This window comes from Lithobates pipiens, unplaced genomic scaffold (assembly GCF_037356315.1).
Source record: "Lithobates pipiens isolate NorthernLeopardFrog02 unplaced genomic scaffold, aLitPip1_a1.2 Scaffold_18, whole genome shotgun sequence".
Classification (NCBI taxonomy): Eukaryota; Metazoa; Chordata; class Amphibia; order Anura; family Ranidae; genus Lithobates; species Lithobates pipiens.
Genome location: NW_027507758.1, coordinates 79363906 through 79376857, shown reverse-complemented (window position 1 = coordinate 79376857; position 12952 = coordinate 79363906). Strand labels below are relative to the sequence as shown.

The 12952-nt window shown below is 41.0% G+C and overlaps 1 protein-coding gene across 2 annotated transcripts in view; it reads left to right on the top strand.

The window, feature by feature from the left end:
• Window positions 1-12952, top strand: part of WDR26 (WD repeat domain 26) — a 122551-nt gene that overhangs the window by 69527 nt on the left and 40072 nt on the right. For both annotated transcript variants that reach the window (XM_077485827.1, XM_077485825.1), the window contains 2 exons: window positions 3965-4121; window positions 11516-11654. In XM_077485827.1, the coding sequence (XP_077341953.1) occupies window positions 3965-4121; window positions 11516-11654 (296 nt within the window). The remainder of the gene's footprint in view (window positions 1-3964; window positions 4122-11515; window positions 11655-12952) is intronic.

The following is a 12952-nucleotide window of genomic DNA, read 5'->3' as shown; positions in this document are numbered from 1 at the left end:
GGCAGGCAAATTGGTGTACAGGTACGTCCATTTGAAATTGCCAAGCTGCCATTGCGTGCGTGCCGGACGGGACCCCCGTGAGTCCGGTCGTGGGTCCCGCGGACTTGATCGCCGCGGGGATACCCGCGATTGTCTCGCAGGGAGGCTGAATGGGGAGATGCCGATGTAAACAGCATCCCCCCGTTCTGCCTAGCAACAAGTGACCCTGATCTCTGCTCCCTGTGATTAGAGTAGAGATCAGTGTTCACTAACACACAGCCCAGCCCCCCACCGTTGGTAACGCCCCTAGGACACACTTAACCCCTACACTGCCACCCCTTGGTTAACCCCTTCACTGCCAGTGTCATTTACACAGGAATCCGTGCATTTGTATAGCACTGATTGCTGTATAAATGACTGGTCCCAAAAAGTGTCAAAAATGTCCGATGTGTCCGCCATAATGTCGCAATCACAATCAAAGATCGCCGCCATTACTAGTAAAAAAAAAAGAAAAAAATTAATATGAATGCCATAAAACTATCCCCTATTTTGTAAACGCTATAAGTTTTGCGCAAACCAAGCACTCGCTTATTGCGATTTATTTTTTGGAAAAAAAAAATGTAGCATACGTATCGGCCTAAACTGAGGAAAAAAAAATTGTTTTATATATTTTTGGGGGATATTCTAGCAAAAAATTAAAAATATTTTTTTTTTCAAAATTGTCGCTCCTATTTTTGTTTATAGCGCAAAAAATAAAAACCGCTGGGGTGATCAAATACCACCAAAAAGCTCTATTTGTGGGGAATAAAAAGGACGTCAATTTTGTTTGGAAGCCACGACGCACATCCACTCAATTGTCAGTTAAAACACAGTGCTGAATCGCAAAAAGTGGTCTGGTCTTAAGCCAGCAAAATGGTCCAGTCTGAAAGTGGTTAAGGATGCACGTCCCAGAGTCTTATAAACTCCCCGCTGACACCACTGATTGTGGAAGAGCATTCCACATCCTTCTCTCCCTGACAGTGAAAAACCCCATGCGCTGCCTAAGGTTAAACCACTTCTCCTCCAATCTCATTGTGTGGCCTCGTGTCCGCTTACACACTCCGAGACTGACTAGTTTTTTTTTTTTTTTTTCCTACAGAGATCACCATTGAGGTATTTTATCTCTTCTCCAGCGATAATAAATTTAGCACTTGTTTTTTGTCATTGAGGTCCTCCAATCCACTTATTTAGTTGCTGCCATTAGGACTCACTCCAGCACATCCCTTCTGAGGACTGGTGACCATAACAGGATGGAATACTCCAGATGAGGCCTAACCAGAGTTTTATAAAGTGGCAGGATTATAGTTTTATCTCCTGGGGTATATCCCCTTCTTAATGCATGCTAATTTGCCGGCTTTTGTAACTGCAGCTTGACACTGCAAGCTATTGCTCAGTCTGTGTTCTGCTAGGACCCCCATAAGAGGTTTTCCCCTAGTGAGTAGTCTATTTTTAGCCCCCCCCCAGTGCATTATTTTACATTTCACCACATTAAACCTCATTTGCCATGTAGTTGTGCCCACTCCATTATTTTGTTCAGGTCTTACTGTAAATTTTCTATATCCTGATGTGACGTTATGCCTTTATGTTTGTCGTACGCAAAAACGGAGATTGAGCTATTTATCCCATCTATATAATTTATGAATAAAACCTGATTGGTCCCAAGACAGCCTTTGGGGTACCCCACTTACCACTCCAGACCAGTACATGTTGTTTATCACCACCCCAGTTTTCTATCCAAGAACAAAGCTTGTGGCCCATGCCTGCAGACCTCTGCTTGTAGATTAACCACTTCCCGACCAGCGCACGACGATGTACGTCGACAGAATGGCACGGGCAGGCATATTGGCGTACAGGTACGTCCAATATTCAATGCCGCCCTGCCATCGGGAGCGCGCCGCGTTCCCGCGCTGGTCGGGACCCCCGTGAGTCCGGTCGCGGGACCCGCGGACTCGATCGCCGCGGGCATCCCCGCGATCGTCTCACGGAGGGCCGAATGGAGGAAATGCTGTGTAAACAAGATTTCTCCATTCTGCCTAGCAACTAGTGATGCTGATCTCTGCTCGATGTGATTGGAGCAGAGATCAGTGTTCACTAAATGAAAGCCCAACCCCCCCACAGTTAGTAACACACCCCTAGGAACACTTAACCCCTACACTGCCACCCACTGGTTAATCCTTTCACTGCCCGTGTCATTTACACAGGAATCACTGCATTTATATAGCAGTGATTACTGTATAAATGACAATGGTCCCAAAAATGTCCGATGGTCCCCCACAATGTCGCAGTCACAATAAAAATCGCTGATCGCCGCCATTACTAGTAAAAAAAAAAATAATAAAAAATTTATAAAAATGCTATAAAACTATCCCTATTTTGTAAACGCTATAACTTTTGCGCAAACCAATCAATCGCTTATTGCGATTTTTTTTTTTTTTTTTTTTTTTTTTTTTTTACCAAAAATATGTAGAAGAATACGTATCGGCCTAAACTGAGGGAAAAAAATGTTTTTTTTATATATTTTTGGGGGATATTCATTATAACAAAAAGTAAAAAATGTGTTTTTTTTTCAAAATTGTCGCTCTATTTTTGGTTATAGCGCAAAAAATAAAAACCGCAGGGGTGATCAAATACCACCAAAAGAAAGCTCTATTTGTGGGAAAAAAAGGACGTCAATTTTGTTTGGGAGCCACGTCGCACGACCGCGCAATTGTCAGTTAAAGCGACGCAGTGCCGAGTCGCAAAAAGTGGTCTGGTCTTTGACCAGCAAAATGGTCCGGTCTGCAAGTGGTTAAGCACTTATGGGGAGCTGTATCGAATGCTTTTGCAAAATCCAGTTACGCCACATCCACCGACCTTCCCTTATCTAGATGGCAGATCGCTTCCTCGTAGAATGGTAACAGATTGGTCTGGCAAGAGCGACCCTTTGTAAACCCTTGCTGATTACTACTAACGATACACTTCTCAAAAATTGAATTCTTGGATATAATCCCTGATCACCCCCTCCAAGAATTTACTTACTATTGATAGGCTGACTGGCCAGTAGTTTCCAGGAATATTTCTCTGCCCTTGACTGACTGAGTTCTTTAGACTCAGGTGTAAGCCATCTGGTCCTAGTGATTTTTCTTAAGCTTATGTAGTCTTTTCTTGACTCCTGTCTGTTAGCCTCAAAAGTACGTCCTGCGATAATGTGTTAATAACAATCCTGACATGGTCGGTGTACAGGGTCTTACTGCCTTACACTTTTCCTGGGAAGAGAGAACTGGCTGACTAGGAAAACTTTCATAGTCCTCTTGTCCAGGCAGAGAATAATTAAAGTATGTGACAGATTATGTCTAAAATGTTTTAGAGGGAGAATTACTTTTTTTTTTTTTTTTTTCTCCATGTTGGCCAGAGTGAAGTGGTTTATTTTAATAGAATACAGGATGATAAAATCTGTTGGTGGTAAGTGAATTGATGTACTTTACACTTACCTTCTTGCTTCTAGTCCCCAAAGATCTCATTGCGTATGTCAAGGCGCAGAAAAATACCCACAGTTTTTCAGAAATATATGCTGTTCCTGTAGGTTCATACACAAATTTATAGGCATTTTTATGGCTAGCATAAACTTTCCTGCACTTTCCTCCTGTGTTTGGGGTGCTGCAGGTGTGGCATCAAGCCTGCCCTACAAGTGAATGGCTGTGCACGATCATACTCGGGTAAATGCTGATGTTTGTTTGCCTCAGCATGTACCCACGTGTGCGCCTCACTGCACTGCATCTTCCAGGCTATGTTGCAGTGCGAGCGGGGTACAAAGAAAACAAGTGTTTTCTATGTGCTCTAGCAGTGGCAATCATTGGTTCCGCTTGGAAAACACTATTTGCTGCACACACTGTGCAGGGTCTCATTAGAAATAAGGATTTTTTTTTTCTGTGCAAATGTCTGATGCCTGCATTTCTTCTGCCCCCAGCATACTTGCCGCCCTCGGTTATGCTGCCCCCCAGACGCCTGCAAACTCTGCTACGTCAAGCGGTTGAGCTGCAACGAGACCGGTGCCTCTATCACAATACAAAACTTGACAACAATCTGGATTCTGTGTCCTTGCTAATTGATCATGTCTGCAGCAGGTAGGTGATTGTTGTGTCCAAAAAAATAAAGAAAGGCAGCTGTGCACACATTGCATTTACGCAAGTACATTGTGGAAACCATAACCAAATATTGCTATACGTGTGCACTGTCAAGCTACCAATTTTTGAAACGCTAGCTTAAAAACGAGATATATATATATATATATATATATATATATATATATATATATATATATATATATATATATATATATATATATATATATTATTTTTCTTAGCTCTATGATTGTTTAAACATTTAGTTTGCCAGTTTGAGAATAGGTTGTACATTTTTTGCTGACCAAAGGTCATTTTTACAACACATTCTCTTTTATAAAGATTCGCCAACATCTGTATGAATGTTATTGGAAACTCATCAGATTCACCCATAAAAATCCTTTGCACTGGAGAATTGAGTGATTTTTGAAAAGCCACACATCCAGCCAATACCCTTTTGTTTGCGGTGTGCTCTGGTTGTGTATTTTTTTTTTTATTATTATTATTTGTAAAGTGCGCAAAATCATGTCCAGTTTACCCAAATAGACCCCACAGAAACACATACATTTCCGTGAGCTTCTGCAATGAGACGTAAGGGACTCGTAGACAACAAAAAAATTTAATTTTCATCTACTGCTCCTGTGGGATTTCTAGGTAAGCAGTGCCCATAAACTAGGTGCCATTTGGAAATGAGGGATTGGAACTCTTGTGTTTTATTACTGTCTGTGCTGCCATTAGACGGATTCACTTTCTATTTGTTCTGTTTACCATTATCGTGGAGAGTAAAAAAAAAATCCTAAATTTTGGCTTGACATTAGAACAGGAATAGAGGGGACATTTTCCAATCGGAATACTAGTTCTGGTATTTCCTGTTTTAGCTAAGGGTAGAGCTGGGCGATGGGGCTTTTTTTTTTTTTGTTTTTTTTTTTTTAACAATCTCGATTCAACCCTCCTTAGGATCTTAATCCAGCATTTCCACGATTCAGTCATTCACTCAGCTGTAAAAAAAAAAAAAGGAAAAAAGCCAAATGTTTATCAATATTGTCAGCACTGGGAGATGACTATAAAAGTATCCTTTGGTTCTATAACTTTAGTCTGTAAGGCCTCATGTACACTGCTGCTGGTAAACAAACGTTTAGGTGCAGTTGGGCGGTTTTGTTTTTTTCAGCTGCCTCTAAACTCTCATGTTATCTTGTCAGTACATGTACACAGGGTCGCTTCTAGTAGGCAGTTTCATTTAGAAGCATTTTTTGGAATGCAAAAAGTGTTCAGTACGGATGGTCAGAGGCATTTGAAACGCCAAATGCCTGTAACAGCTTGTAAGTGCGGTAACTCGCATTTAGCTGCGTTTCGTTTTCCATTTTTGGCTATTTGTGTAGAGACATACTATTTATTTTTTTACCTTTCTAAACGTGGCAAAACTGAAGTTTTATACGTTGGTTACTATCTTAACGGCCCGTCTGGTTATTTAGACATGTATATCTTCTGTCGCCCCCAAAGATCTCCCAGCACCGGGCCCACGAGATATATGCTGGCTGCCTTAGGAGGAGGCGGGGCAAGTGCCGTACACACAGGAGAATTTCCGGTTTACGTGGCAGCCTCTGTACTAGGAAGTCCCATCTCCTGTGCTACTATTGGAAGACGGTTCTGTCCATCATAGGAGGCGGCACTTTGTATTAAAGAGGCTGCCGAGGAAACAGTTTTTCCTGTATGTAATCTTTTGGCACTCGTCCCGCCTGCCTTTTTCCTGAAACGTCCCTCCTTAAAGTGAGTGCATTATACGCCAATAAATATGGTATATCCAAGTAACCTACCCGAGTTCATCTCTACTCGCACACAGCCAAGAGAATTCTTGTTGGGCCGTGTATTAGTGCTCAAACGATCACAATTGGTCCAAATTTTAATGGTTCAAGCAATGTCAGGCAAAATGGTCTGCCCTCACGCATGTTCACTTCATTAAATCCTGGCCCTCGTTGAAAAAAGTTTGGACACCCCTGGTGTATACGGAAGACATGTACTGATAAGATAACCGAGTTCAGGGGGGGCATCTGGAAAAAAAGCCCAACTGCTCCTAAACGTCCATTTATCAGCAGCAGTGTACATGAAGCCTAAATGAAGGCAGTTTAATGGCTTACAGACTAAACCTTTCTGACACTTGCTTACTAGTTAAAATCTGTATATTTTGGTAGAAAATTATACTAAATATATAATTATTTATTTTTTAGCATAGAATAAAATGGCCATCGTTGCAATATTTTATGTCACGGTATTTGCGCAGTGGTCTTTCCAACGCAAATTTTTTTTCGGGGGGGGGGGGAAAAATGCCTTTTAATGAATTAAAAAATAAAAAAAACTGTAAAGTTAGCCCTTTTTTTTTTTTTTTTTTGTATTTTTTTTTTTTTATTTTTTTTAGTATTTTTTTTTTTTTTTGTATTTTTTTTTTTTTGTATTTTTTTTTTTTTGTATAATGTGAAAGATGTTATGTCGCAAGAATTCGAAGCCAAAAATTGATTCTTTTAGCCAGAATTGTGCAACTCCTAGTGAAGGGAAATCTCCTCCACAACGGGACACAGAAGACAAAAAAAACAGGATTGTAACCTTTCCTTACTCTATCCAAAATAAGTTTACCCTTTAGTGAGACTTTAAAACCTCAGTGCGAGGATGTGTGCACCCACCCATTTTATAGATTATCCACTAGAGCAGTGATTATTATCCTTGGTAAAATTTAGGACCCAGTATATTCTTCCAAAATGTTTCATGCCTCAACAGTAAAAAAAAAAAAGTTATGTACTCCAACATGAGTATGGGAGTGCAAAATTTGAATTTAAAATGGTGTCGGGATTATTGCCACCAGTGGGAAAATGGCCCTTAAGCTTATCTGTCTGGGGAACCATGATCCCCAGGAAAAATACCCCTTAATCATTGAGGGTATCGTGGCCCCCAGTGGAGAAAGGTCAGTCAATTGATTGGTGTCAGTGGCATAGTGGTCGTGAACATCCATAATTTCATAGCACTGAAAAGCAGGAAGCAGTCTGTGCTGACCAAATATACATGGCAAAGGTCTGTGTGTATTATTTTTGATAGTCTCCCACCCAGTCACTACATGGCTGGGTAGGGGCCTACTTGTTCTGTCCTCCCATTGTGAGTGTTGGTGCGTGTCCTTTGATATCCCCATACTTGGGAGGAATAGCAGAATGTGTTTTGAGGTGAAATTGCCTAAGTTGTGTGTAAGGAATATCCTGCAAAATGGATCACTTTGTGTTCAACCACTTAAAGAACACCCATCGCATATACAGTTACCCTGGCAGAATTTGATTTCTTGGACATTTTTCTGAACATGAATGATAACAAACTTTTCTTTCACTCATGGTTAGTGTTTGGCTGAAGCCATTTATTATCGATCAACTGTGTTTACTCTTTTTAAATCATCACAACAAACTACCCCAGTGACCCTGATCAAAAGTTTACACACCCCAGTTCTTAATACTGTGCATTACCCCCTTTAACATCAATGACAGTTTGAAGTCATTTGTGGATGAGGCTCTTTATCTTCTCAGATGGTAAAGCTGCCCATTGCTCTTGGCAAAAAGCCTCCAGTTCCTGTAAATTCTTGGGCTGTTTGCGATCTCCCCACAGTGGCTCAATGATATTGAGGTCAGGAGACTGAGATGGCCTCTCCAGAACCTTTTTTTATTCTGCTGTAGCCAATGACAGGTCGACTTGGCCTAGTGTCTTGGATCATGGTCATTTTGGGAAGTCCAAGTACGTCCCATGTGCAGCTTCCTGGCTGATGAATTCAAATGTTCCTGCAGTATTTTTTGATAATATACTGCATTCATCTTGCCATCAATTTTGACCAAATTTCCTGTGCCTTTTGTAAATCACACATCCCCAAAACATCAGCAATCCACCTCCGTGTTTCACAGTAGGAATGGTGTACCTTTCATCGTAAGCCTTGTCGACGCTTCCAAATGTAGCGTTTATGGTTGTGGCCAAAAAGCTAAATTTTGGTCTCATCACACCAAATTACTTTGTGCCAGAAGGTTTGAGGCTTGTCTTTGTGGCATTTGCGCAGTAATGACTTTCTCCTGGCAACTCGACCATGCAGCCCATCTTTCTTCAAGTGCCTCTTTATTGTGCATCTTGAAGCAGCCACACCACATGTTTTCAGAGAGTCCTGTATTTCACCAGAAGTTATTTGTGGGTTTTTCTTTGCGTCCCGAACAATTTTCCTGGCAGTTGTGGCTGAAATTTTTAGTTGGTCTACCTGACCGTGGTTCAACAGAACCCCCTCATTTTCCACTTCTTGATTAGTTTGAACACTGCTGATTGGCATTCTCAATTCCTTGGATATCTTGTATCCCTTTCCTGTTTTATACAGTTCAACTACCTTTTCCTGCAGATCCTTTGACAATTATTTTGCTTTCCCCATGACTCAGAATCCAGAAACGTCAGTGCAGCACTGGATGAAAGATGCAAGGGTCTGTCAGAAGTCCAGAAACTCGCCAAACACTATAATTACAAGCAAACAGATCACAGGTGAGGATGGTTACCTTTTTAATAGCCATTCAAACCCCTTTTATGTCAACTTGTGTGCATGTTATTAGGCCAAAATCACCAGGGTATGTAAACTTTTGATCAGGGTCATTTGGGTAGTTTATGTTGTGATTATGCTTTAAAGAGTAAACACCGTTGATGGTGTTTGGCTGAAGCCATTTGTTAACCATGAGTGAAAAATGTTTGTTATTCATACTCTCATAAAAATGGCCAAGAAATCATAAATTCTGCCAGGGTATGTAAACTTATGAGGACAACTGTATACTGTGGCTGGATGACTCTATTGCGCGAAACGACATACCTGTAACGCCGTTTCATGCAATAGTGTGGGCGCACTTGTGCTTGCTGCACGGAGGAGGAGCCGATGCATGTTCTCGGCAGACCTGATGTCTGTAGGCCACCCACTATCATGGTGCAGAGGGCAGATCCCTGTTCTGACGGGACGACATGGAGATCTTCTGTTCCTAGTGATTAGGAACAGCGATCTGTGTTCCTGTCAGCACTTCCTCACACAGTAAGAAAACTCATTTTAACCCTTTGATTGCCCTGATGTTAACCCCTTCCCTGCCAGTGTCATTTTATACAGTAATTATATATATATATATATATATATTTTTATAGCACTTATCACTGTATTGGTGTCACGGTCAGATTTGTCCGCCGCAGTCCCACTAAAAATTGCAAATCAACGCCATTGCTAGTATGTATCCCTAAACTCTGAAGGAGTAGCAGAATGTTTTATTTATTTATTTTTTTCTTAAAGGGGTGTTGCAAGCCTAGTGTGTGTATAAAAACTTTGTTAAAATGAGAACTGTGGAAAAAAAAAAGTGATTTCCAAAAGGTTGTGGCAAAAAAATGACAACTTCAAGATATTTAGCAGCATAATTTTTTGGATGGTCTCCTTTCCAAAAAAGGGAGTCCTTTTTTTTTTTTTTTTTTTTTTTTTTTTTTTTTTGGGACGTGTACTGTCCTGGCATTTTAGGGCCTCAAATTAGATGGTCCGTCAGTACATCAGGTTTGATACATTCTCAAATATATACAGTATACTATAGTGTCTACAAACTATCACACTAATACATGCATATTTTTTCTTTTTACCTAAGAATTGTAGCTGAATAAGTTTTTGGTCTAAAAAATGTTGTTTTTGTTTATATAGCAAAATAAAAGCTCTGCCAAAAAACAATTTTTCTTTTGGTACAGTGTTGCATGTCTGAGTCATTGTCATTCTAAGCGTGAGAGTGCTGAAAAATGGCATGGGCAGGAAGGGGGTGAAAAATGGCTAATGTTTAGCCACTTCAAAATTGGACAAAGTGAGGATCCATAAAGTAATGTTAAATGTTACTGTAATTTGATAGCACTGTAGCATCACCTTAACCTCCCTATCCCTGGCAGCAGGCCAAAGATAAGGTCGCTTTAGTCTTTTTTTGATTAGCTCTTGACCGATTATTGGAACGGCCGATATTGATGTTTTTCAAATTATCTGTATCTGCCAGAAACATACCGATATTGCTTCAAGTTCTGGTTTTGAGTACTTTCAAGTGCACAGTTGAGGTTTGGGGGTCTTATAGACCCAAGATCCCTCCATAAAGAGTACCTGCCAGTGCCACTGCCTAATACTTTCATAAAGTTGTTACATTCCTTGTGACCGCAGTAAAAGATGATAAAAATTTAAAAGGTCAGTGTAAAAATAAAAACTTTAAATGTACAGAATATCGGCTGTCTGCCTGGAAGGCAGCCGAAAAATCGATATCGGTCAATCCCTAGTTTTGATGCAGCCCCCCCCCCCCTGTACAATCGCAACAGCATGGTCGCGCATTTCTGGTAAGGAGTCTATTGATGGCCTCCCAGAACCCTGTGTCCCCGCGTGTTGGCAGTGCTCTGATCGGGGGGGGTAAAGGGCCAATCACACCTCTTTGCCGTGTGATCAGCTGTATTCAATACCAGTGAAAACAGGATTTTCCGGTTATCGGCAGTCCATTTCTCATACTGACAACATGTGAGGAGAGTAGAAGACGGTAAGCGGCAAACCACATGGGACATCTACACGGATAATCAGGGCATTGGTCATCAGTGTAGCCAGTCAGTGCCACATCGGTGAAGGAGAAAAATGACTTATTTTACAAAATGTTATACCGGAAACTAAAAGGCCCTTTTTAAACCCCCCCCCCCCCAAAGTTTTAGCAAAAAAAAATCTAAAAAAATCTGTGGTGATTAAATACCACAAAAAGCTTGGTCTAAAAAAAATATACAAATTTTGTTCAGGTACAGTGTTGCATGGCCGTGCAATTGTCATTCAAAGTGTGACAGCCCTGAGAATCAGCCTAGGCAGGAAGGGGGTAAAAGTACCCTGTAGGCAAGTGGTTAATATCTCAAAAAAAATAATTAAATCTTAGTTGACAAATTTCATAAATAAAAACTGGTGATCCTGCAATAGAGGCCCTTGTTTACACTTGCTTTTTATAGGGTGACATCAGTCTGTCCCCATTTCCCTGTCCCAAATGAAGGCTACAAGTTGCCATTTCAACACCTTACACAGGCATGCTCCACTGTTGCCATCTGAAACCCCATCCAGAAGAATGCCATGTTTGACAACGTGGTTTAGCAGACTAAATGGCATGCAGTTAGTTTAAATCTGCTTAAAATTTTGAAAATGTAGCTGAGTTGCCTGCATGGACTAAAGAGATGTTTGCAAACTAAAACGTATTCTTGGCTGAGCTGGCAGCACCAAACGGGGGATGAACAAATGTGCTACTGTTTCTTTTTATAGTGTACAGTATGTGTAATGTTTTTGTTTTTAACTCTTCGCTTTTGTGTGTGTTTTTTTTTTTTTTTTTCTTAAGAAAACAGTTTCCGTGCTTTACACAACAAGTCCTCACAGAGCACTGTAACGAAGTGTGGTTCTGCAAGTTCTCCAACGATGGCACTAAACTAGCAACAGGATCAAAAGACACAACTGTTATTATATGGCAGGTTGATCCAGTGAGTATGACTTGCATTTCTATTCAGAGAGACACGGTCACTTTGCCTGTTAAGAGCAACCGTGCCTTTTGAGAGCCCATCCCTTCCCTTCAAGTTATACTTGTAATGTGCATTCCCTCGCCGCTCTCCCACTTCCAGTCACATTTTCTCCCATACCTGGGAACCCTGTTCTGCTAGAGCAACAGAATTGGGGCTCTGAGCAGGGGGAGGTAGCGAGGGAGTGCAGATAGAGTATAATTCACTGTGCGGGTGGGTTATCTGAATGTTGGCCATCACTTTGCCTTAAACAGGGTAGCAGCAATGTCTTTTAAAGCTTAAGAAAATCTAATACCACTTGATTTTCCCATCTTTTGCCATGTAAGAGAAATGTGTAAACGTTTCCTGTCTTGCTTTTTGTTATGGCCTTGTTTTAATTTGAGCTTTAACGTTTGGTGCCAAGCATGTTGACATGATACAGCACTGAGCCTGTTATAGGGCTGACCTATTATGTGTTGCAGCCTGGTATCACAGGCGAAACTAAAAGATTTGTGTCTTTTCAGGTTAAGAAAACACTGATGACTTCCTCCCCTCCCTCTCGTGATAGTGTTCGGGCCTAGTGATTGGCCGCTGAGACCCGAGCACTGCATCCTGGGAAGAACGGGAGGGGTGGACATGCTCCCCCATACTTGGTAGCACTGGGCATTTCCAGAGGGCTGCAGTGGAACAGCGGGGGAACGTAGGTATGGTGGGTATAAGTGGGGGGGGGGGGGGTTTGACTTGAATGGGCTATGCACAGAGCATGTCTGGGAATGATGGGGTGCAGGGAAAACTGCTTGCTGAATACTGGCATATTTTTAGCATATTTTTGTGTAGCTCTTCCTTTTATTAAAACATAGTAAAAAAAAGTTACCATGTGTTCATGCAAAAATTTAAGTTTAGCCTTTTAAATTAGAAATTCACATTCCTAAATATCTACATTTGTTTAAATGTTGTTAAATTCATCTACATGCATATCTAGCTTTACTTTCTTTTTCTAGGGGCTCTTTCACACGGGCCCTTAGGCTGTCTCTTTAGCTTGAGAATTGCTTGTAGTTTGACCATTGCAAAATGTCTTTCTCACAGTCTCTCCTTGAAAGATTGTCAAACAGAGCCCTGCAGTTAAGAGAAGCTATTTAAAAATTAAGTTTTAAAAAAATTGCAGGGAGCTGTTCAGATTCTGTTTTGCAGACTTAGAAGCGTGGAGAAATTGGTCAGTAGTAAAATTACAAATCCTCATTATTAGATAACCTCTGTCCTTGATTCTCAAGCTACGGAGACAC